The sequence below is a fragment of the Siphateles boraxobius genome, unplaced genomic scaffold, assembly GCF_051911475.1.
Source record: "Siphateles boraxobius isolate OS27281-9 unplaced genomic scaffold, OSU_SipBor_1 12, whole genome shotgun sequence".
Classification (NCBI taxonomy): domain Eukaryota; kingdom Metazoa; phylum Chordata; class Actinopteri; order Cypriniformes; family Leuciscidae; genus Siphateles; species Siphateles boraxobius.
The window spans coordinates 13,907,814-13,934,116 of NW_027508722.1; the positions used below are offsets into that span (position 1 = coordinate 13,907,814).

At 37.3% G+C, this 26,303-nt stretch overlaps 1 protein-coding gene across 2 annotated transcripts; it reads left to right on the top strand.

The window, feature by feature from the left end:
- Nucleotides 1–26,122, top strand: zyx (zyxin). 2 transcript variants are annotated; one of them, XM_077208867.1, is made up of 10 exons: nucleotides 1–464; nucleotides 11,447–11,672; nucleotides 12,806–13,056; nucleotides 16,423–16,518; nucleotides 17,171–17,716; nucleotides 20,051–20,171; nucleotides 22,173–22,342; nucleotides 22,575–22,753; nucleotides 24,032–24,152; nucleotides 24,248–26,122. In XM_077208867.1, the coding sequence occupies exons 2-10, from the start codon at nucleotides 11,453–11,455 to the stop codon at nucleotides 24,359–24,361; spliced, it is 1,818 nt and encodes a 605-aa protein (XP_077064982.1). In that variant the 5' UTR covers nucleotides 1–464; nucleotides 11,447–11,452; the 3' UTR covers nucleotides 24,362–26,122. The 2 variants fall into 2 exon arrangements, with proteins under 2 accessions (XP_077064982.1, XP_077064972.1); XM_077208857.1 differs by lacking the exon at nucleotides 1–464 and adding an exon at nucleotides 950–1,212.
- The last annotated feature ends 181 nt before the right edge of the window (nucleotides 26,123–26,303 follow it).

Here is a 26,303-nt window from a genome sequence, read left to right on the forward strand (position 1 = left end):
AGTTTAATTCGTCTATCTGAGCACTGCGTGTTCTTGTCTCTTTCTTTCTTTGTCCTGCCAACCATTGCATGTGTCTGTATCTAATAAACCCCCCAACCTCCTTTATCTCTCTCTCTCTCTTTCCCTCCCTCCCTCTCTCTTTCTCAGTCACTTACTCACCCACTCTGCCCTTACAAGGAAAGGCAGGCAGGGTTGATGTCATAGTTTGAAGAATGTTTAAAGAATCCAGGGGGGAGAAACAGAGAGAGGTGTTTGGATTGTAATACGCATGACCTGTGCGAAAGACAAGCAAGAGAGAACTTGTTTAGACGGAGGGATGGTGTCATTCCTTTATGAGACATGTAGGGGGAGGGTTCAACAGCTGTGATTCGGAAAGAAACAGGAGTAGAGACTGCAGAAAAAGTTATCATTGAAATCACTTACAGAGAGAGAAACAAGAAGAGAAGGAGAAGGCAGGCAAAGAGGTAAGTCAAAGCTGTTTTCAATATAACAAGACTGATAGCTTGTTTGACCGTTTATTTAATAACTGTCCAAATTGCTTATGTGCAAGGTGAGGTTACCAATTAACTTTTTTTAACCTTTATTAAACCTCTTCATATAACAACAGCACCGTTAAACACAAAGAATAAATCCAAGCTACAGCTACATTGAAAGAGAAATTGAAATCCATTTGAAACCCAGAAATTGAAAATTTTTATAGTAGGCTATCATTTAATACCAAAACCTAACAAACATGTTTGTTTGAAACGTTTTGCTTGTACAATGTGCATGTGCTATATTTTTGCTATTAGGCATGTAATATTTCTGCTAAATTTAACTTGTCACTGTATTTAAAATAGCTAATATAAACTATAAAACGGTAAAAACTTGAATAGGGTACTGTGCAGAATACAGATCTCTAACAGCAGTGCAGTCATCATTTGGCCGCAGATGTTGTGCCACCTCCAGCGGCCAGGAGAATGCGGAAGCGTGAACCGGAAGTGCGACTAGAGTCGGTACATTTGTAAAAAGTTCATGCTGGCAGATCAGATTCGCTGATGATCGTCCCCACGAGATCTTGTCAGTACTAACAGAATGGTGCCTGACGCAACCACAGCAACGTAAAGTGATATACAATAAGAAAGGATACTCATAAAGGGCTGTAGAGATAGAAATTAGACGCGTTGTCTGTTTGTACTGGCATAACTGCACCTTTCCGGAGGAAAACGAACAGTAAGTGCCTTTGTTTCACCTTTTCTATAATTGTAATGACAGATGTTTGTCAAACAGTAGCCTAAACCAGTATCTATCCGCATCAAAACCATAAACCATGTATGCATTCACACTGGTTTTTAGTGATGTATACATTTATTGAAATAGCATTAAGGTCATAATGTTTGTTGTTCGAATGGTTTTAAGTATTCTGACTATGAAAATCTTTCATAATCGCTTTGGAATTCCGTCCTCCGTGAAATGTTTAATGATATAACCTAAATAAAGTGAGGGGTGGGGCTCGTGTACAATGTTAACTAACGTTAAATCTTAATAATGCTTTCAACTAAAGATTTCGGGCTGGAGTCAACTTGTATTCTATTCATTTGGGAGCTTTATCTCTCTTGTTACGGTCTGGGTTTTCAGTCAGATATCCATATAAGGTTAAAGCAACTTGTTATAACTCGTACTACTCTTGAGTCTGATAAGCTACCATCGGGAACAGCTAACGTTACACAAACTTTTCCGCGTCTGAAGAACGAGACCGCAATATTTGTCAATTCAGTATAATTTAAGGCGATAATGTCGTAATGAATAAACTCAGGATTTATCTGGGTGGAGTTCATGAAGATGACTAAGGTTTACTGGCCTTTAGGCGACGCCAGAATGATTTAGGATTTTCCACCTCAAATGTGCTGAAAAAAGATGATGTGCTGAATGCGGACTGGAATGATATAATCAGCGCGAATTATAACAACATGAGACCGCCACAAATGCTCTGATCATGTTAATAAAGCTATTTATCTCCCGTTACAACATAAAATAATAATATTCAATGCAACAGTTTGTAATGAGGAGTGCAGCCTTTTTGGTGTTAATCGTTCCGACTGAATTCTAATTGGATGAGCAGCAGTTTATAGGTTTAGGGTAGGGTGGACTTTTTTTTATAAACACTTTTTGTTTATAAACCTACTGGTTGAAACTCTCTTCACATCCTGATAGCAATCAATAATAGAAAATTTAAATATATCTATTGTGGAAGTCTCAGGTCCAAAAATGTTTGTCCAATCATTGCATTCGGTCCGAATGATACAATGTCCTACCTGCCTGTCAACATGTATTTTCAAACCTCCTCACACCCTGCTCGCACAGACATTACACGTCATCAGCGTGTTCCTGCGAATGTAGACATACAGTCAGCTTGTACAAGCTCATAGTCACACAAGCTCGTAGACACACAAACTTATGCTGTTCACGCCATGGCATAACCATGATTACGAGATGGCAACCAGTGACGTTCTAGCTGGAGCTGTTCAATGGCTACATTGAACAGTATCAACACTATCAATGGCGAAATGAATCCGCAGTCAGGCTGTACAGTAAGAGCTCTCTAAATTGTTTGCGTTCTTTATAATTGTAATGTTATGTGCTTTTAGGCATGAGGTAATTTAACACGGTCTCATGTGACGCTTTGCAGACTCTGCTGTGTGCGTCTATGTGTTTTGGGGGAGACACTCTGAAAGCAGGGTGGCATCTCATTCTTTAAAAGCTAGCTTGCTATTGCTAGCCTCTCTAAAATTGCCTACCCTACCTTTAATAGATTGGCAACGCAACCACCCAAACAGAAAGTCTTTTGAAAAGGACACAAAGCCTTATCGCGCTTTCGATTTTAGTTTGTTTGACAGCATTGGCAAAAAACATGACATTAAAGACCTTTTATGTTATTATGAGAAGTTTAATATTTTTCAAGCCGCCACAGTCTAGTTAATGAATGGGAAGCACTGAAATCTATTTGTGGCCACAACAGATTAATCAATGTATGGGAAACACAGGTGTGGTCACATTAGCAATATTACAGCAAAATTTTGCGTGCAAACAATTTCCATTGTCATTAGTGTAGCGACGTACAGGGGTGATGTAATGGTTAAGATGACTCCGGAGGCCCGAAGGGCCCCCATTTGGGAACGTGATTTCAACAGGGACCCGGGGCAATAAATAGTCCAGGGGGCCCCAGAAACCATGAAGCACTGCTCACACAGAAGTCACTTTCAAACCAAGTGGTTTTCTGTTGATCAGCATGGTGAATTTGCATGAACAACTTGGTGCAGTAAGCGATTTCTGAGAAACGCTTTTGATATTTGAAATCACCAATAACAAACGCACCCACGTACCCAAAAGCATCACATCCCTATATTGATGGTTGCGCCCGTAAATTCACGAACATTGCACAGGCACTTTCCCCATCATAAATGTATATATGACCCTTACTGCTGATTGGCTACAAGTGTTCACTTACTGCATCTTTGAACATTAGTGAAATCTGCTTTGGGAACTTTATCATCCTCTCACAAAACAGCCAAAACGTGCAGAGTCCTAATCAAATGACTGGATTTTGCTGAGCAGCAGTGGTAAATGCACTTGCACGTATTCAAACATTTATTCATTGAACTACTCATTGGTGTCTTTATTGCCATTTTACTTTATGTACTAGTAGCTTTTTTTAACATATAGTAAATTATTTTATATTAAGAATGTTTTTATGCCCCATACAGAAAGCAAGCAAGCAAGCATGTAATTGACAGACTTTATGACCCACATTATATGCCAATCCCCCCCCCCCCCCCCCCCCCCATGACGTAATTATGCTATCCGTCTGAGCTGTATTGGAGCCCAGTGTAACCCAGACAGATTGTGGGCGTGCCATATGCTTTTCACCAGTCATGCTTTTCACAGCTCACCCAGAACAATAGAATCATGCCGCTTTTGGAGTCTTCAGTACCAAATTCCAACCAAGTGTCTTTGAGCTGGATTTGGGAAAGGAAATGATTCTCATATTAGTCATTGTCAGGCATTGTGATAGGACTCGTTTATGATGTGATGTCATAGGTGACGTTATCTTTTGAAACATACTGCTGTTGTGGTGTCATACTGTGTGGTAAGTTGACAGTTCACTGTTTGTCAAGAGCTGTTTTGCTTCCCAAAACTACAAGTTATCAAGATCAGTGTGCTATTCAAGCACACAACAGTCTTAATATAGTTTTGAAGTGAACTCTTATCTACACGCTGTTAGTTGCAGCTTCTCTGTCACTTGTTGGACCTGAGATAAAATCTGTAGAGGAAGCCAGAAAACTGCATTGCTGAAAATACTGCGTGTTTGCAGCCAGAGAGGTATTATGACACATTTGCTTTGGTCTATTGTTGATGAGATTGACTCCTTATAAAGAGCTATTTGCACATCTGAAGTCAGAGTAGAACATCACTTACTGTAATTTCAACATGTCCTGTTATTTATTTCTTGATGTCTCCAGCGTGGCAAACACAATTTTGAAGAATTTGCTTATCTCATGCAACGATTCTTAAAAATGTCCCATTGTTTCCCTCTGAGAGTAACGTTTCCAGGCTGCAGTATCCATCAAGACTGCGCAAGGAGGTCTCATGGAGCCAGATAAGCTGCTTCTCCTTTTTGCAAAAAATGAGCCAGACTCCCTATATCACGTAGTCATTCTGATCTAGTGAAAAAATGCAGACACATACGTAAGGCCACTGGAATCTTTATATTGCAGCTGTTTCTCTTTCCATGGCGTGCAAACACTGTAAGAATGTCCTAGTTTGATGAGATCTAATCCTTTGCTGGATCTCCATAGCGAGTAATGAAAGTGGCAGAGTGTTTTTTCCCTAGATAGGGTTTACTGGTTTGGACGCAGAGGAATCGCTGAATTTCGCACGTGCGATCACACCGGTGTGATTAGAACGGTCAGTGCATTACGTGATGCTGAATTCAGATGTGCTTTCATGTGTTGGCTGGCGCTGAGCCAGACACGGAGACACTCAGCGCTTGTCATATATTTGAACTATTCAGTGTTTTCAACCACATAATGTTTAATATTTTAGGTTTCAGACATAATAAAAGTAATAAAAAAACAATACATTTAGAGTTACACACTGATGTCTATGGAAGCGGCAATAATAATCCTTCCCATTATAATTAGACGACATGTTTTATTCATATCAGATACACATTGTGTAAGTAACTTCAAAGTTTACTCTATTCTTCCCCCAGTTCACCGGCCACTTACTTTCATGTATTTCAGGAGAAGTGGATGTATTTCACGTGTTGTAAATCCAACAGATCCAATTCTCTGAACAGCGGCACAAACTAACATGGCGGAACCCATCGCGCATATAACTTAACTAATGCTATCATATTTTATTTTCAGCTGGCTTTTTGGTTGATTAGGTTGATTTTTTTTATCAAGTACAGTACTTTTTTATTTTATTTAACTTTTAAGTACAATATATTTTCATTTAATCTTCAAGTACATTTTTAATTTTACTTTTAGGGTGCCATACATTTTCATTTAATCATTATTTAAGTTTTTTTATTTACTTGTATGTAAGCAGCACAGTGCAGTGTTATTGTTCAAACTGGGTTTTTACACTGTATAAAAAGGGCTTGACAATAATAAATATTCGTATTAGAAATAAAACTGCCTCGTTTTTGAGCTGTGCATAGCTATAGCTGAATAGTTTGGCCTACTACTGTATTTTAAGATTGGTCATTATGGTGGTACTTGGAGAAAATATTTTCTGAGGTGGTACTTGAGTGTAAAAAGTATGAGAACCACTCCACTATTGTATTGTCTTCTTTCTCACATTATCAGAGTGTCTAGCAGTGTATCCGAACCATTATAGTACCCATAAAGACTAAACACACCAGCCAAACTGGCAGCTGGTGACCTCAACAAGCAGGAAATGGCCTAGTTTGAACTAGGGCTGGGTTTAATAAATATTCACGCATTCGCCGTGGTTTTAGCCAGATCAATACAAGCAATACAATTTTGTTAATTGTAACATTTAAATTGGGTTATTTAATGTAATATATGTATTACTTATTTAGTCTTTTATTTACTGCAATTTAATCATGAGTCAAAACTCACAGAATACTCAAGTATTTTCACAGAAGTCATATTTTTCTAATATATTTTATACATTTTCTTTAAGTATAATATATTATTTGTTTTACTAAAAATACTGCATAAAGATCAATATTGCATATTAACAGTGTATTTTTATATGGAAAGGAAGATTTTAAGACCCAATTTTGGTCTTAAAATCTTCAAGTGGCATTCAATCTTCAATCTTGGCATTGTTTGTCAAAGAAGGATGTAGGATGGTTGGTCTCTTGTTCTTTTTGGTTTGCTTGAACGGGAACTCTGAATTAAGGATGTGATCATCGTTTCCATTTTGTGGCAGAAGACACTCTCAAAAGTAAGTCATTGCTGTTTGTTTTGAGCATCAATGTCACATGCTCTGCTGTGGATCAGTTACTGGAACAGCTCTATGGAATGTTTCATGCAAGTTCGTACCCGCAAGTTTATATTGATCTGGAGATGGAGGCCATGAGGAGAATGAGTCGTCTTTTAAACCCCTGTCTTTATGGCTTGTTTTCTGTCCTTTGTGAATATTTCATCAGAGCATGCACCTCTGCATTATTAAACTCTACATCTGAACCACAGGAGAAAGGTGAAGAATTTGCACTTTACATGTCACTGCCTCTCATGGCACACTCAGAACTAGGGACTAAAAATACCTCTCTTTTTTGGCCTTAAATTGTGCTTCCACTTATGGTTATGCAGAATCCGTTAAGAGCTTCTCAGATTTTGAGATGGTTTGGTGGACCGCATCAAAGCATCTTTAACTCTTAGCGTCTTAAATAAGGGAAGGTATGGCAGAAGGGATCATTACCTCTTGTCAGACGTTTAGGGAATATTTGTGTGAACTGGAGCTCTTCTGTTCATGCCAGAACATGGAATCTGCTGGAGTTTGTGGTTATGTGTGGGAGTCAACTGCTAAACGATTCACAATTACCCCTCTTGATGAAAATCATGACCGCTGTAGATTTGTATGGCTGTCTTTGGACCGTACTGCTTTTCAGGATTTACATTTGTGTGTGTGATGAGAGAAATTGAGTTGGATGTACTCAAACAAGGTGAAGAGGAACTTGGTTATTAAGGGGTGTTTGTTTGTTTGGTAGCACAGCATGAAGTGTGAAGAGTTATTTAGGGATGCTGAGAAAAGTGCCATCATGGCTCATGATGTAGCATTCAATTGATGTGCGGTCACAATTTAGTATAATTTTACAATGGCTTTGAATGTGGCTCCTCATCATGTAAGAAGCATTTACAGTCAGAATTAGGGCTGCATGATTAATCGAAATAAATCCAAAATTGGGATATGGCTTAGTGTGATTATTAAATCGCAAAAGCTGGGATTTAATTAAATATATGCACTGTGTGTTTCAGAGTGAAGCACGTCACTGTGTTCTTACATGTGTGCTGCTCATTATCTGCCAGTGTTTGCATAACAAGTGCAGAAAACCTGCAATTTAAATTTTTTTATTAAATTGAATTTCAAATTTCAGAAAAAAATTGCAGTTAGATTTTTTTTTTTTATAAATCGTGCACTCCTAGTCAGAACTATTGGTAAGTTGTGTCAGATCTTTTATAAAAAATGTAGGGTGGGTCTATCGATAATTTGTTGATTGGATGGAGGCAGATCAACAGAATGCAGATTAGATTTTAGGGCTTCCAAAGGTATCGTTAACGTTACTAATTAATAGAATGTTTATCAATTTGTTGTAATTATCATGGTTCCATTCAATCAAGGCAGAATGGAAAATGCATGAGATTTAATCATTTTAATTTATTATACATTTTTATAAACTTAACATAACATATTTAAGATTTAATATGTTCAATTTATACATTATGCAGACTCATTTATACTATATTAAGATCATCATATTTTGGGATCCTTGGTATTAAAAATTCAAGTTCTAATAATTTTTACATGACTTTTTCAGAGTGGATGAGTTCATTTGAATATTTACTTTAATTCCTCTAATACTTGTGCTACAGAGCACATTTAAGGTGAGAAGGTGTCAGTTCATTTTGAGAAGCTGAACCGAAACGATGTGAACGAGAAATGACTGCCATGCATTGCATGTTTCTTTCCTAGCTGATTTAGTATAACATGATTTGACTGGACAAAATATGGTAATTAGGATAGAATAACAAAAATGTGGCGCCAATTAGTAAAGCTAGAAATGAAAGACGTTCTTTTGTCTTGAAATCCGTGTATACATCATCTGCATTAGAAGGCAACAGTGGGATGAATTAGAGAGAGTTATTTGGCTAGGACAGACCAGGCTGCATTTGATGCCTTTAAAGTGTTTGCCATCATCTGTAATTCATACTTTCAAAAAGTAGTTATGGTTCACTGGCTGTATTACGAGAACTATAGAGGAAAAAAAGTTATGACTTAGTCATTAGGTCAAAATGAGGCTCAGCTGCAGCAGCAGGAGGAGGGGAATGAGGTAATGTCGTCGTTTTTAATGGCAAACATGCTTGAGGTAAATATTTGCACATAGCTCATGCCATGAGAGCACTTCTTCGGTATATCACATCCACATGTCTCAAGCACTTTTAACTGTTTCTAGATGAAGCTCGGTTGACCGTACCCTGAGGCCTCATAAAGGGGAAGTCATGGTATGATTTCAGCCCTGATAACCTCGCTTTGGAGAGCTTGCTTGTGTGCAAGCAAAATCAAAACAGAAATAATATCCTCCTACAAGAGAAGGTTGTATCTTTGTAATGTGTTTCTGACCATCTGTGTTCTGCTGTGTCCTGTTAATCATTTTAAGGGGTCCTATCATGACAAATTGAATTTTGCTTGATCTTATGACATTAAAGGATTTTGTGTACTATGAAAACGTATCAGAACTTTCAGAACTCAAAGCGGTATCCCAAAAGATGTTTTCATGTTTTGAAACTAAGCTGCAAGCTGCTTCTCAACTTCGTAACTGTAACTTTGTGACGTCACACGGATGAATGCATGAACGCGTGATGATTCACGGTTCATGTCAGTGATACCTATTGTGTCATCAGAAACTTGACACTCCCATTCACCGTGAGATACCATAGAGAATGCAGAATAGATTAGTGTTGTTACAATAATACACTTTCATAGTCAGTACAAAACCAGTAACGTTTCATAGTTCTCTGTACCAATTCTCATACTTGAGCTCTGCGCTCTGATGAAAACAAGCTATAGTCAAACAACTACTAGTTTAAAGTTAAAATGATCTGAAGTAGTGTCAGATCTTTACTTTCATATTGCGACGTACATTTGAGTGAAATGGATTATGGAAAAAGAAATAAATGTAGGCACTTGTATCCATCGGTTTTTGATTGTAAGGAGGTAAATAGACTGAATGCTAAATATTTTTACAAAATAAGATTTTAGGGCTGCCAAAATTAACATTAACTTTAGATAATAATTGATAGTATTAATTAATAGTATCACCGATACTACTGGTACTGCAGAAAGGCTAGTATCGTTATTTTTATTTGTTTATTCTTTTTTTTTTTTATCAGCTTGTTACCTAAATACCAGTACTTTTGACAACACGAGGATAGATACTATTATTCCTAAACACTAGTTGAACTAATGAAATAGAAACTTTTGTGCTATTACTGGTTGTGTATATCCTTCTGATGGATCTAAAGTAAATGGTAGTAATGGTTTAGGAGGTTTATTTTAACAAGGTTCCTGTTAATTGTGGTCAGATCATAAACATTGGGGCTTTCGCACCGTAGGAACCTTTTCATATAGTTCCAATAACTAATGGAGGAAGTACTCTCTTTTTGGTGTGTTTGCACAGCAGGAACAGGGAACAATTTTAGTTCTAGGAACGCCTTTTGGGGGAACTAAATTAGCTACTTCAGAGTAGGGTCTAACCCAGCACAATGGAACTTCCAGTGATATAAGTGTACGTTAATTGGCCCGAAAGCATGAAAAACACTGGCACCCAGCATTTTTAAAAAGCTATGCAAACACGGTTTATAGCCTGTATATTTCCTCGACGCAGAAGTCCAGCCACTTCTCAATCTTTACGCTAAGGAGGAAATCCAACGCGACTTTGAAGGGACCAATCGAAACCTGATTGTATTTCTGCTCAGCTAGTGACATTGGGCATCAACCACACGGTACAATACTTATAAGATAGGATTGTAAAACATTGTAAACTAATGAAAACGGAGAATGGGAGCAATGTGTGCTCTGGCTCTGGTTAAGTCATTCTCATCGGCGTCTAAATTAAAGTAATAATAATCAGAGCAGCGGGATGTAAAAGACGGCTTACGTCACTTCAAAGTTCCAACTGGTGGTGCGAATGCAATCAGGAAAAGAGTTCTGGGGAACATTTAGTTCACGGGGGGACTGGTGGCTTGTTCCTAGAACTGAGTCCCTATAACTACCCAATGCGAAAGCATATCATTTGCAAAGAGGCTGTTATTGAAGAATGGGGCAGTAAAAAATGTATTGCTCATTTCACATTTGAAGGCGACTGTTAAACTGATTATTTAAAGCTTAGGTAAAGGTTGAAAACACTAGAAAATGGCATGATTAAAAATGGACATTAAAGGACAAGAAAAAACAAAAAATTGTGTGTGGTCCCTTTAAGAATGAACTGTTGAAAATGGATTTCTGAAAGTGAGACTTTTCTCTAGATATGAAACTGAGTTAAACAAAGAGTAGATATGAAACAAGTCAAAATAGACAACATGGAAGTGCCTGAGATGTACATAACAGGAAGTGAAATGCTTGGCAACTAATTCATGGAATTCCCTTATCCAATATTTTGGTGAATGATTTCCTTATTATACCTCACCGTGGTCATACAAACAGTTAAGGTACACATAACTTTTTTTTCCATGTTAGTTTAGAGGTTAAAAAAACTTCTCTTAAAGCCAGTTATGTTTTTTAGTTATGACACAACAGGGAACAACATTGTTCACAAAGCTAAATTCACTTCCCTGTAATTACTGAAAGGCTCACCACATCTTGTTTTTAAACAATTGTATAATGCTAAAAATATTAAAGGAACATTTCCTGCTCATGTTCTGGGTGTTTCAAAGCTGTAGACATGTAGGAGAATTCTTTCAAATTTAACCCAGATGGTTGACTGACAGGTGGGCGGCTCTCTTGAGAACCAATGCTGCATGAATATAGCAGTTTCAGGCACCAAAGCTACAGACCACTTACTAAACGTTAAGATTTTTCCATATGCTGTTCTGCCAAACTATGCAACCAAGTGATCTTGAATTAGTTTGTTTGCATTGGAAAATTTTGTGCAGAAATGGTCATCTGAACTGTAACACGTCTTTGACTACATGCATACTGTTGTATTTTTCAGATCAAGATGTCTGACTCTAGTAGCGGCAAGCCCATTGTGGTAACTTCCTCGGTCTCCCTCAAAGTTACTGCTCCTTCTTTCTACAACCAACCCAAAAAGTTTGCATCTGTCGCTCCTCCACGCCCCAAAATACAGATGGCCCCATCACAGCCCTCTCCATTTGTAAGCACTGGTGTAATTGGACGTGTTGGAGAGATGCCCCCGCCCCCTTCAGCTGTTTGTGAGGGTAAGACAATTGCCATGAAAGATGAAATGTGTCATTTCTAATATACGACCAATCTGTGATAAGGAACAAGTAAAGTCTTTTTAAAAATATAGTTTAGAACACATGTGGCAAATTCTTAAAAATGGTCTCTTTGTATAAAGATTTTTTTATATGGTTTTGCAAAACGTTTAGGCAACAGTTTTATTTTAATAACCCTAAAAACGTAAAAATGTAGTGTAGACATCAAGTAAAAAGTAATAGGCTAATATATTTTCCTTACACCTTTAATACATGTGTGTACACCGCTTATTCATTATTTTCAATAAAAAATATATTCATTTATTAATATTTAAAGTTTTCAGGGACTTGAACCACATGTGATTTTACTATCTAAACTAACATAGCCCTGTCATAAAAATGTCAAATTATTTGATATTTTAGAGAATTATTGACTTGAGGGTCTGCATGGGGTCACTGATATCACTTCCTGTTTCATGTTTTTTAACATGCTTCATGTTAGTTGCACCACATGACATTGATTTCAAACGTTAATAAGCAGTGAAGTAGTTGTTAACATTTTTTTTTTTATTACAAATGAAATGTAATAAAGAGTAAGTTTATGCCAGCCAAACCATTTAAGTTTTCTCAAACTGTTTTTTTTAGGCTTTAATTTTCATAATGATATCACTAGTGGGTCACTAATCCTTTATTATAGATCGAACGTGAGTTGCTTTTTAGAAAGCTCACTCAACTTGTAAAAAAGCAACTGAAGTAATTATGCGAGACAACATATGCGATTGGCAACAGAGTGCATTTTCAGACACGACTGTTAAAGAATTCACTTTTGAGCAAAGTGTTAAGCGTTTTGCTATAAAACTGCTGAATATGACTTTAAGGATTAAATTGAATTGCATTTCTGTCTTTACTGATGTTCAATATTCAATATCTGCATTGTCCTTCAAATGCCAGTCCTGATGATCTAAAGAGTTGTTTTTCACATGTGAGAGAAGCAATGTATGCTAATGTAGGTGCAGTATGTAGATAAGCCATGCTATCATGCGTTGTGTTAAGGTGAAAGAACAATGCAGAAAGGGAGTGTTTTGTCATTGTGAATTGGTGCGAGTGTAATGAAATTCACTGCCTTCGTCCATTAGACTTCCCGCCCCCTCCTCCTCCGCTGGATGATGCCGAGCTCCCAGCCCCTCCTCCAGAATGCCAAATCACACCCCCTGCATCTGATGCCCTTCCTCCTGCATTCCCAGCCCCGCCCCCAGTTGCAGAAGACCTGCACCTCCCTGCTCCTCCCGAGGAGTTTATCTCTGTACCTTCTGCCTCCTTCCCCCCCCCACCACCACCACCACCACCTCCTCCTCTCCCTCAGACCGGTGCAGGTGTCAACTCTCAGGTAGGTTACCATATATTTGATATCATTTCAATTTGATTTTAATCTTAACGAGTCTTTACGTGCCCTTGTGTCATTCCCAGCCTTTCTTATTTCTGGTCCTTTAAGATTAAAAAGCTTTCACACTATACTGACTTGTATCCTTTTTAAACCTATACAACTCAATTCTAACTGTAACGATGCACGGAAATATAAATATATATATTTCCAGCTAACTAATGAGCTATAGACATTCTTGTAAACTGAGGTAAATGCAACGATATGTGACATTGTTTACAAGCTGTTGCATTGACATCGTCTTTCTACGGTTGAAACACTAATTGAGCGTGACATGATACATTTCAGTAAGTAGTAAAGTTTCTTTCAGCAAATCTTCTGATCTTTATTTTGTGCTGTAACTAGCAGGAAAGATTTGAACTGAGTCGGCTACGGCGATCATTAGACGCGTTATAGATTTAAGCAAAACTTTTGCTATATTTTCTGTATGTCGATAAAAACACCGTCTCCATTAACCGATGTTATGCGACTAGAACGTCTTTTTTTTTTCCTCTCGCGTGGCGATGAATGTTGGTAGGTTTGCGTATATATCTGCCACCACACTAGCTATTATTTTGAATCTAAGGAGACGTAGGCATGTTATCCAATCATTAATGGAAAGTCCCCTATACTTAACACATGAGGCACATATGAGGTGTTTCTCCCTCTGATCTGCTTCACGGTCTCGATAAATTGTTGCACTTCCCAGTATAATTTTTGTCTTTTATGAGTTTAATGAAGAACTCTGTCTCGACTTCTGTCCAAACATACCGAACCATATACGTCAGGTGACCTGTAAATGTGCAAAAACTGTTTCCATTGGAGTTTTGCGAAATATTCCTTTTTCAATATCACGTCGATGTTTCCATTGGGCGTTTCCATTCCAATTTCAAATTACTGAAATTTTGGTGCATCGTTAATTCAATTAACAGTCTTCTGTAATTCAACTTTCCCATCTTCTCTATTTACAAAAAGACAGTCACTAGAATTGAGCAGTTTGCTGCAGTAAACTCCGCTGTCCTGTGAGAAACAGTTATATGTGCTGTCTGCTGACTTGTCCATATAAGCCCTGACTCTATTTATGGATGTATTATTGTGGTGAGAGCGATGTAATTGGGCTACATCATCACTCTCACAGGGCCTCATTCAATCAAACAAGACCCGCTGTTGCTACTGAGAGCAATGAATATACGTTTTTCATGAAACATTTTCTTACTATAGAGTTTTTAGGGATGGACAAAACTCACTGACCTTTTGTCTAAACAACTAGTTAACTAATTTGTCTTAAGACAGCTATGTGATCACCTGACCTGATCACATGCTTTAGGTAGTGTTCACGAAGGAGATGTTCTTGTGTTCCAAAACAGCTGGACAGAGCATGCTGGAATAAAGGGCTTTTGATGTCTTAGTCTTAACTTTTTAACTATTATTAACATTTTGGATGATACCAGTAAATGTTAGATATTAACCTTATTTTTCTAAATTAAAAGTCTTTTTCTATGCAACAAGTGATTTTAAGCATAACAAGCAACATTTATTTTGAGATTTGTTAAAGATTACATTATATTACATTATTAGGGGTTATTAGTTTACATTACATTAAATTATTAGGGGTTAGATTTACTAACAGCTTGCACCAGCACAAAACCATCTTTTGCTGTTAAAAAACTAGTCAGGACTTACTAAAGACGCACAGTGAAAAATTAGCGCTGAGAAGGGGTGGACAGTATTATTTATGCAGATCACCTTATTGCATATACATTTGTAGGAGTTTCCCTTTCAGACGCAAAATGTATGGGAGTAGAGTATTTAAATGAATCATGCAAGGTGATTTACTTAGGTTTGCGCTAGTCAATTTACTGGTATTTGTGCCTTTTTTTTTTTACCGCCCAAAAGAAGCATGTCTTAAACTAGATGCTAATTTGCGCTGCTCTTGGTGGATTGCATTGGTCATTATGGAAATGATCTGGCTGCGTCTCTGTTCTTTAATTTGTGTGTCGTCAGTAGATCACGCACAGAATTTTCCACTCCCAACTGCGCTTTATTTAAATTGTGCTCTTGTGATAATTTGCCCTGTTTAGTAAATCTGGCCCTTGATGTTAAGTATCTAAATGTAAAAAAAAAGAGGGAACTTTGCATGCACAATTTTATTATCCTAATAATAATGCAATTCATGCTGCAAGAAGCACATAAAATAGTACAAGTTGCGTTGCTATAACCGAAGATATCACTCTTACTAATTGGTTGCTACCTAAACTAGTTGACCATAGTGCCTGATCCCAAATGTTTTCTAAATGTAATGATTTGTGGTTATTTCCACTGTCAGGCAGTGGAATTGAATGCCATTAGCTATTCACCTATTTTCGTGTGATTTTGGAGTTATCGCATACAAAAACTGCTGGATGGAAATGCAAAGATGCACATTAATTCTAAAAATGGCCAAAAATGTATGCACTCAATTGAGGCACATTTTTTTTTCTCTATTCGATAAGAAGACATGCGCATAAACTATGACGGAATCACATTTACCGAATAAATCCTTTGAGGTGCAATAATAAACTTTGCCTCAAAGGATGATGTGATTGGATAACTGGACAACCAGGGGATTAATAACATGACGGCGTTTGTTGGGTTGTGTCTGCGCTCTGAGCTGCAAGTCATTTGATGTATGAAAAAAGAGCCACAGTGGCTTCTTTTTTTTATTACAGATCATTTGTGCCAATTTCCCAGGAACTAACAATTTTGTTCTCTTGAACATATGGGATGGAAACGGTGCTTTATTCGCAAAATTTTATGTGGTATTACAATTTTTTTTTAAATTCACAACTTTGGATGGAAACATAGCTACTGAAAATACATGTTTCTTCTTTGAAGATTGTGTAGTGATTGAACAGTGCTGTGGTTTTCTGAGAGCAAGACTGTCATTTGCTTGTGTCTGCCCTTTTATTATCTCATATAATTTGATCAAATGACTAACTAGGCATGAATTATGATCTAGGAACAATCCTCAAGGCACCATTTTCTTTATTCTTTTTTATATCTGTTCTTCACACGTTTGATGTTCTTTGGATTGTTTTTCAGCTCTAACCCTGTTATTTTTTGTTTCACATATTCCTTTTTTATTGCCTTGTACTGTATTCCACCCTTTTATTGCCTAACTTTATATACTCTTGCACTCCTTCCAACACAACCTCAGATTTCATGGCTGATTCACCCTTTCTTGTCGTTCTCCTCTCACCTAACCCACATCCTTTCCAACCTCTCCTACACCACACACAATCTTGTCTCAATCCCCAACCCCTCAATTTCTCTTTCTGGTTTTGTTCTCCATAGAGGCTGGTTGAGAAACAGTCGAGTTTTGACAAGCAGCTGGGCTCTTTGACTGATATGTTATCAGAGATGGAGACTAGTGGACCTTTCAACCCAAAGGTAATCGCACAACCTTTAACCTCTGACATTCTAATCTTGACCTTCAGGATTCAGTTTATTTCCCTTTAATTTTTCAACCTTAATGAAATAGCGGCAAGATTTACTCACTATAATGGCATTCCAAGGCTTACTTTTTTTAGAAGAACTCAAAAGGAGATGTTTTGACGAATGTCCGTGCTGCTCTATTATTTTTTGGTAGAGGTCAACAAGATTTGAAGTTGATTGCAGATGCTGATATTTTAGGGGATTTTTAGGGTGGTCAATGACTGATATAATTCTGATATATATATATATATATATATAATATCAAACTTAAAAATCACATAAAATAACACATTCTGCAATAAAATACATATTTATTTTGCATAGTATTTACTAAATTAGGAATAATAATTTGTAAATGAATCAACATGAAAACAAATCATTTGAACTTGCAGTCATTCTTATTGATTCTGCAATCTTATTAGAGTATTTTTCACAAATAAAGCAATTGTTAAATAAGGAAGTAACAATATAAAGCAGGAACAATTATTTTTCACAATCTTAATCTTGCAACATTATGATGCCACAATTTAGAGATTTTGTAAGCCTTTAAAGTTCCTTTTTCCCCATGTGATAAGTGACATATTTCTGTGTGTGTTTGTTTACTCAGTTGCCTAGCCAGTTTTCATCAGCACCAGCGCCAAAGCCAGTAGCACCACCACCAAAAGCACCTAAGCCCACCCTCTCCTTTCTGCCCCCTCCTGAGCTGCAGGATCGTCCTCCCCCTGCCCCTTGGGCTGAGGAGCTACGTGCTCGAACACGACCGGCCAATCAGAGCACAGCCTCTGCCCCTGCTCCTGTAAATTCATTGGCTAAAGGCCCAGCTGTTGCTCCAAAAACCAACTTCCCTCCCAGTCAGCTGAATTCAAATTTTGGTTCCAAAACAGTTAGTTCTGCCCCTTCTGGAGGCGCAAGAGGGTTTAACCATACCGTTAAAACCCCAGCCCAAAGCTCTTTCCCACCACCGCCTCCTGCGGCTCCTCCTGCCCCTGTCGCTCCACCAGTGAATATTCCCGCCTCCACACCTGCTTTCAATCTCTCTGAAACATCTCCCATTGGCAGTCAGAAAAGCTTTGCTCCGCCTTCTCCTGCTGCACCTAAGAAATCACCCATGGCATCATTCAGCAGACCAGCAGGAAACACGGTTGCACCAAAGGTGGGTGTGCCTTAGACTGTAACTTGATTAAGTAATTTAAATAAAGGTAAAATAAGGTAACAAGGCAAAAATAAATCTTAAAATAAATGCTAATAACTATGCAAATACATTTATATTTCCTCAAGTAAGACTAATTTTAGAGTTTTGGTAAGCTTAAGTTTAAGGGTGCTTTCACACCTGGATCGATTTGTTTTGTTTTCGGAACAGATCCGAAACAGAATTCTTTGTTCCGAATCAATTTAATGCGTCACTCTGTTCACACCACACTGTTGTAAAGCGGTCCAAATCGCGCACCCTTCCAGGGCTTTCCTTACGCCATTACACCACTACCTCATGCGTGCAGATCGCGCATTCCATTGTGGGACATCGCCATGACAACAGTAGCCTAACACAAAATGAATCGTGGGTTGACTTGGTGATACGAAGAGGTGAAATGCCTCATAGATATTTGGTCGGAAGAACACATCTCCCGGATGTTGGACACTACACACAAGAACACCGAAGTGTACAAGAAGATCAGCTATAAAATGAAAGAGAGGGGTTATGAACGGTCCGTCGAGCAGTGCCGCGAAAAATCCCGACAGCAGTACATAACGGTACGAGACCACCTTGCCAGGCAACACATTGATTTGTTCCGGTTTGTGGGTCGGTTGTGTTCTTACTACGAACGAACCGCTCCAGGGTTCGTATGGAATCGAGCCGAGACCACCTCTTCTAGGCGGTCTCGGCTCGGTTGTTTTGTTCCGATTCAGAGTGCGATTGTTGTGTTCACATATGACCAAACGAACCAGGCCAAAAGGGAAACGCCCCTTTGTTTCGGAACAACGTCTCCAATCGATCCAGTTGTGAAAGCACCCTAAGGCTTTAGTTTGGTAATTGAAGTGCTGTCTTAAATTTGGCTGTTCACAGTACGATGTTTTACATCAGAAACAGATTTTAGACGGCGGACATTTTGTCAGTGTACAAAAGTTCAAAAGTTTGGGGGCAGTAAGATTTATTTAGAAAAGACGCATTAATGTCGCTTTTGATCGATTTAAAGATATTAACAATGTTCCGAAAAATTCTATTTCAAATAAATGCTGTTCATGTTATGATTTCCACAAAAAAACATTGATAATAATAAGAAATGTTTCTTGAGCATTAATATTAGAATGACTTCTAAAGGATCATGGTACACTGAAGACTGGAGTAATGATGCTGAGAATTCAGCTTTGCCATCCCAGGAATAAATTACATTTTAATATATTATTATACTTTTTTTAACGTTATACTATATTAAAATAGAAAACAGTTTTTTTAAATTGTAGTAATATTTTACAATATTACTGCTTTTACTGTACTTTTTACTGTATATTCTGCTTGGTGAACATGAGACTTCTTTTTTTATTGAAAATATTACCGACCCCTGACTTTGGAATGGTACTGGAAGTTGAAGGGTAAATAAAAACAAATAAAAATAATGCACACATAAGGCTTTTGGGACAGCTTTTTTGCATATGCACATATTCTGCATAAATGAAATGCCGCATCTGAGTCATGAATTTTGCTGATGTCATGAGACTCATGACACATAGCACTCATATTTTTTTCTGTGAGCTTTGTTGAGCAATTGACGTAATGCAACATCGTCTGTGCGGAGTAAAGGCAACTATAGATGTTATGAATAGATTGTAAGAAAAGACCAGTCGCATTTCAATATGCAAATGGATGCGAGAAAAAGGTCAATTGCAATTCATATACAAATAATACAGTGATTCATTGTGATTGGTTACATTTTGGATAGTAAACATCCATCAGTGTAAATCAATAGACATTTTTCAGATGTTTACATTACTTAAAATTAGGGATGCACCCATACGAAAATTTAGGCCGATACCAATAATATTTTTATATTTGAAAGCCGATATATTGGCTGATAAATCTAAATCCTATTTTTTATATATAATATTTGAGAGCCTGATTACAAAAACAAAAATCTCACCAATAAAATGTATGCGGCCTATATGACAGACTTGCGGTTCACGTGTTGCACTTAACTGTATTTTCCTTTTTTAAGTGATTCTAATATTTCAAGCAATTCATAACCATCATGGCAAACAGTGCAGTTTCTCAACTGAAGGAAATAATCCATTATTTATCTGCTTTAATATACCGGACAAATTTTCTTATCGGGCCGATAACAATAACATTAAAAATGAACATATATCGGTACCGATATGGTGGACGACATATCGTGCATCCCTACTCAAAAAATGTATACAGTTGCCTAACACAATGACATGTATAAAACTAAAATTTCTGAAAAATGGCAAACATATGCTGTTGTTTTTTTAGGTGTCTGGTTCTGGTGGAGCTCCTCTCACTATGAGGGAAGTAGAAGAGCTGGAGAGAATGACTAAGGACTTTATCAAAGACATGGACAAACATCCTCCTGTGATCACCTCTCCAGCTACAGGTACACCTAACCTTGTGTACACACCCACACCCTTAAGATTTCATTGAGTTTTTCATTTGCTGGAATTTCAGTGATTTCCTGGTTTTGATGTTAATTTAAGACATCCATATGGCTCTTGTTTAACACAAGGCAGACAAGCTGTGATAAACACTGACTGTGTAATGGTTCAAGGCTTCTCTTGCTCTTTTTCTGTCTTCCTCTCTTTTTATTGGCCTGTGTAGGTGTTTAGCTTGATGTAGCTTCTCTATCTCGGTTTATTACTTCATTATCAGAGTCTAAACACCACAGTGCTTCACCTCTCCCATGTCTGGATCTCTCTGGATGAGTTGTGTAATGATCTCACTCTGTCTTTGTCAGCACTGAAGGGTTTTTTTATTTATTTTTTTTGGTTTCTTAGTAGCTTAGATGTGCGTGCAGGTGAAAACTTAAAATACTTTTTGATCAGTTTTTGATTAGATCAACCTACTTTCACATGCAACTGAAATAAGCAGTTTGATTTGTGGATTCATGTTCTGTGTTTTATGGTTTATTTTTAAGTCTGATTATGTTCTTGGTCATAGATTGATTTTGTTCTTTATTGATCGTCTTTTTGTGATGAGTCTTTGCTAAGATGACGATTCAGCTTAGAATAAAATACATTTTTAAATTTATTTAAATAGAAAATAATTATTTTAAATAGAAAAAAATGTCACAATATTACTGTTTTACTGTATTTTTTAAATAAATGCAGCGCTGGTGAGCATAAGAGTACTTCTTTCAAATAATTTTTTTTTTATGTTACCAACCTTTTGACAGGTACTGTAATCATAACTATTTAATAGTTTGAGAGCGTAGTGAGATTGACTCGATTACATCATTCCCAGTGCTCAATGGGAGTGAACTGGCAGTTGAGAGTTTGGGTGAGATTTGCTTGTTGTGATTCTCTGATTGTTGGAGGTTTTTTTGTAGAATCATGGGTAATATAGTCTTCCACCAAGAAAAGATTAAAGATGATTGTTCTCAAAATGTTGAAATAATACCGGCTGATGGCTTCAACAAAAGCATATAGTCATCAATTAACCCTGTAGCTCATCGGTCTGTCTTTAAAGGTTTATAAGTTATCATTAAAAATCAGTTCCTCTCTCTAAATGGGATTTTTACTTCTATAACCCGACTGTTGCACTCAATATGGAGAATGGTCACGGTTGCTTAGGGAGGATTGGTCAGGAATGCTTTTAAGGTGGGGCGGTGCTGTTGAACTGAAACCCTGTTTACATGTTATATTAAGAAGCGTTTTGGTCGATAGGATCACAAGTGGATGGCACTAAATACAAGTGTAAACGGGGTCTAAAACGTTTTGAGCTTGTCCACTTTCGACCACTTCCAGAGGTAGTCGGAAACGCATTTGACAGGATTGCTTTTGTAGGGTAGACGCTCATGTGGTCAAATGCGTTCAAACAGCCACAAAAGACCACCTGCTTTCCGCCTACTGCTCTAATGTTAACATTATGGGAGTTGCGCGCTAGCCAGACGGGGTTAAAACTGTCAGCTGAAGACCAAAGTTTGGTTTTAGGATGAAAAATGTATCAAGCACATTGTTCTCTCACCATTCCCGATTTCTAACACTCACCCACAGCTTTTGGCGTGGTCTTGCTCTCTGTTTTCCCCCCTCGTCGTCTCTGAGCGCGTTAACGTATGTAAATTGAGCAAGCTTATTTTGTCCATTAGATTGAAAGATCTGAGGTAAAAACCATAGCTACATTTACCCGCCCATAGACCCTCCCCTCGAAGAAATCAGGGCAGAGTGGTTGAAAGTGGACAAAAGAGTGATGTGCCTCCCTCGTCTACCTTTGACAAAACATATCGTAGCTACAGGTGTAAACATGACCTCTCTAGAGTACAATAGTGCTTTAGTACAACCTCTCCAGTCACCCAATTATCATCCTGGAGACTAATCTAAGTCTCTCAGTATCCTCAAGCTCTATTTTTCTTTGCTAAAATAAACATATTTTTTCCTTTCAGAAGTGTGCGGTAAATGTGGAGAAGCGCTGTCTAGATCTCAGCCAGCAGTAAGAGCAATGGAGAAACTCTTCCACTCCCATTGTTTCTGCTGCATGAGCTGCCAGCGCCCCCTGCAGGGCATGCAGTTCTATGACCACGAAGGGACGCCTCAGTGCGAGGACTGCTACATGGTGAGACAAACCCGTTTAGATGCAAGAAATGTCATATTCACCGTTTTTTTAATTGACACATTGCTTTTTTGTGTATCAGAAAACTTTAACGAGAGTCAATGTTATCCATATTACAGACTTTTATGAACATTGGGGATTTTTCAGAGACTTTAGTAACCCACTCCGTTTGTTTTTCCTTAAAGCGTTGGCTTTTTTTTACCGTTTGTCTTTGGGTGTGATTGTGTGTTTCCAGAAATCTCTGACTGTGTGTTCCCTCTGTGGGGAGCGGATCACAGACCGTGTCCTGAAGGCGGTGGGTCAGTGTTTCCATGCCCACTGTTTCCGCTGCACTACCTGCAGCTGCACCCTGGAGGGCGCTCCATTCATCACCGATGACAACAACAACCCCTACTGTGTCAAAGATTACCATCGGTGAGCCATCTCACTAATCACAGACCAAACAAAGCACTCCGTTATACACTGGTATACTTTAGAGCATTTAACTAATTACCCCATTCAATCAGGTATCTGTGTAATGAACAAAACAGTGTTTTTTATTTAAATGGGGTTTTCTTCAACTAAGGGACACTTTTAGCATAATAAAAATCAAACATCCTTACAACAAAGTTTCAAAGTTAATTTGCTTTTATGTATCCTAAATACACCCACTTAAATAGTATTTTCATACTTTTTGTAATTGAATTTCAGCTTGATTAGAAAATGAGGCACAAAAATGTTCACAAGCAAGATTACCTTTATTTAACATGCTTTTCACGTCCATGGGCATTGTTGTAATTTGTATAAAAAGTTTATATAAATCAATCCCACACAATATATATTGAATTGGTTTATTATAATTCCACTTTGTGTTATCATGGGTTTTTTTGTCATGTTTTTTATTGATGGATTTTCATTTTTTAAGAATGAAAGTCTGACTAGGGCAAGAGAAAAAAAAGAAAGAAAAACAAAAAATTGAAAAAATAATGTAGTGTAAAAAAAGTTATGATCATATATTTAAATAAAAATTAACACTTGAAAAATGAAGGTGCCTGAAGTTGAAAAAACACCCATGTAAAATGTATATAATATTTAAAAAATGTTGGTAACGCTATAGATTTATTAGTTAACATGAACTTGCAATGAACAATACTTCTACAGCCTTTATTAATCTTAGTTAAAGAGATAGTTCAGCCAAAAATGAAAATTCTGTCATCATTTACTCACCCTCAAGTAGTTCCAAACCTGTATAAATTTCTTTCTGATGAACACAAAAGAAGATATTTTGAAGAATGACGGTAACCAAACAGTTGATGGGCCCCATTGACTTCCATAGCATTTTTTCCCATATTATAGAAGTATGAAATCAACTTCTTGATATGTTTGGTTACAGTCGTTCATCAAAATACCTTTTGTGTTCAGCAGAATAAAGACATTCATACAGGTTCGGAACAACTTGATGGTGAGTAAATGATGACAGAATTTACTGTTAATTTCAACATTTACAGATACATTATTAAAATCAAAAGCTGTTAATGCACTGTGAACTAACATGAATAAACAATGAAGTACTGTATTTTTTATTAACTTAAATGAACAAAGATGAATAAATACTGTAAGTCAATACATTAACTAATGTTAATTGAGGCCTTATTGTAAAATGTTACCAAAATGTTTTATCTTAACCTCTCTCCTTCTTTTTCTGTTTCTCAGCCGTTTCTCTCCACTCTGCGTGAGCTGCAATGAGCCGATTATTCCCGACCCTGGAAGTGAAGAGACCATCAGGGTTGTTGCGTTAGAGAAGAACTTTCACCTGAAGTGCTACCGATGTGAGGTACAAACACTCTTTCATTAGTTATCTTTACCTATTTGTTCTAGCCTCAAATTAGAAGTCATGCTTTAAAATAAGACATTGCTCTTTGATTGCAGGATTGTGCTCGTCCCCTTTCCATCGAGGCAGACGCTGATGGCTGCTACCCATTGGATGGCAGAATTCTGTGCATGAAATGCCACACCCAACGTGCCAAGCAGGCCAAACAGTGATTGGTGGAAACTCACACATACCTAAACCAAATTTAAGACGCATAATTGGCTTAGTGTTATAAATCTCTCTTCCGTTTCACATTCTCATTTTCCTCATGTTTGCTCAATGTCAGTTTAGCCTTTTCTTGACGAAGCTCTACTGCTTTTTCTGAATGGCCTTGTTCAGATCCCAGCCCATAGCTTGCCCTGTTTGGCCTGGCGTCTTTCTGCCAGGGCCTGATGTGTGCGAGCGCAATGTTAGTGCCTCCATTTTGAATGTTATATACGACACAATTTTTACCCCTAGATTGTTCGATATGTAAAGTGTCAGAGTAGTGATTTTAGGACCGTTTTTTGTGGCTTGAATTTTTACTGTAGTGGCTGACTCTGTGCAGAGGTAATGTACTGCACTGCCGTTTGAACTGCACAGTACTTCTCCCAGCATGCCTTTAAAAAAACATCCATTAATTGTACCACAGCTGACTACTGAGGCAAGACGTATAGTTTGTATATCCACCGTCATCCATGCACTTTCAATAAGGCTTTTCCAAAAGATACGTTGTAGTGGATGAGAAGGGCTCTTTGTGAAATTGTAGTCACAACAAATGTAAAATAAACAAAAACAAAGGCAGGGAAAGATGCGATTTTGTAATTTTTTTTTTTTGCATGCTGTTTACCTGTAAATGAACAAATATTTTAAAAAGCACATCCTAAAACATGTAGAACAAAACATGTGATGATACAGTTGAGTAGGTTTGCATTGATTATCATGCCAGTATCAGTTCAATTGTTTTCCATTCCATATATTGCCAGAGGTATTTAGCGATTAAACAATTGTAGGTCGGTTTGACAAATAAGTATTTCCAAAGAAAAGCACATCAATCATTGACCCTCTTGTAATATTTACATAGACATACTGTAATAAATCTATGACATTGTAGTTAAAGCTTTTTTTTTTTTTTTTTTACGTCTGGATTATGGATAAGATAGTATTATCTACACAAAAGCTCTGGTTATATACAGCAAGATTCAACATCACAAAACTAGCGATCATTTTTATCATTTTTGGTAAAAGTAACAGTGTTACTGTAGACAAACTAACATGATTCTGAACAGATTGAACTCTTAAATGTTTCTCAGAAATATTTAGTTTTTAACAGCCACCATTCCTTGTGATTAATGCACAGAATCCCATCATTGACATTTTAGTTCATTTGTTTTGTTGTTTGTGTTTACGATAACAACTATTGTCTAACTAAGACCACTCATTTTGGCTTTAAGGTAGCGCTGATAATTTTGAAAATTGTATCCGTTTTACATATCTCATTTTATTTATCTATGCACCTGTGTTTCTCTTCTTGGCCTTGTCCCTTGACTATTATGTCCAAAAAGTTCTAGTATTTGATGCCAATCGAAAAAAGCAATGGCTCCAATTAAAAAAACAAAAAACCATGACCAAATCTAACATGTTATGCATGATATGTTGTTATTGTTATTACAGTGTTTTTATACATCATGTTTCACGGCCTCATTTTCATGCTGGTATCACAATACTGCTGAATTCAGTAAGGCATTATGGACCATTTGAACACTTGTGGTTTAGCCTTCATGTATTTACCATTTAACATTACTTTTTTTTGTAAACTTAACATCTAATTTCCTCTCTTAATATGTGAATGTGTGTATGTTTACGGTTGAAAGTATGCCAGTGTTATTTTTTTTTAGCATTGTTTTTCTTCCATATTTGTACTGTATTCTGAGCTAATAAAACTATAAAATTGACCAACTGAGTACTTTTTTGTTTTATTTTTCATTGGATTTAATAGAAACTGTTTCTTGTTTCATTTTCTTAGTGATGTGTATTTTTGAAGATCCGTATGTGTTTACGTTTTCGCCATGTGACGGCTTCCAAATATGTTCGTTCCCACGCAATGTGTGACGTGCTCTTTTGTAGTTTTGCTCC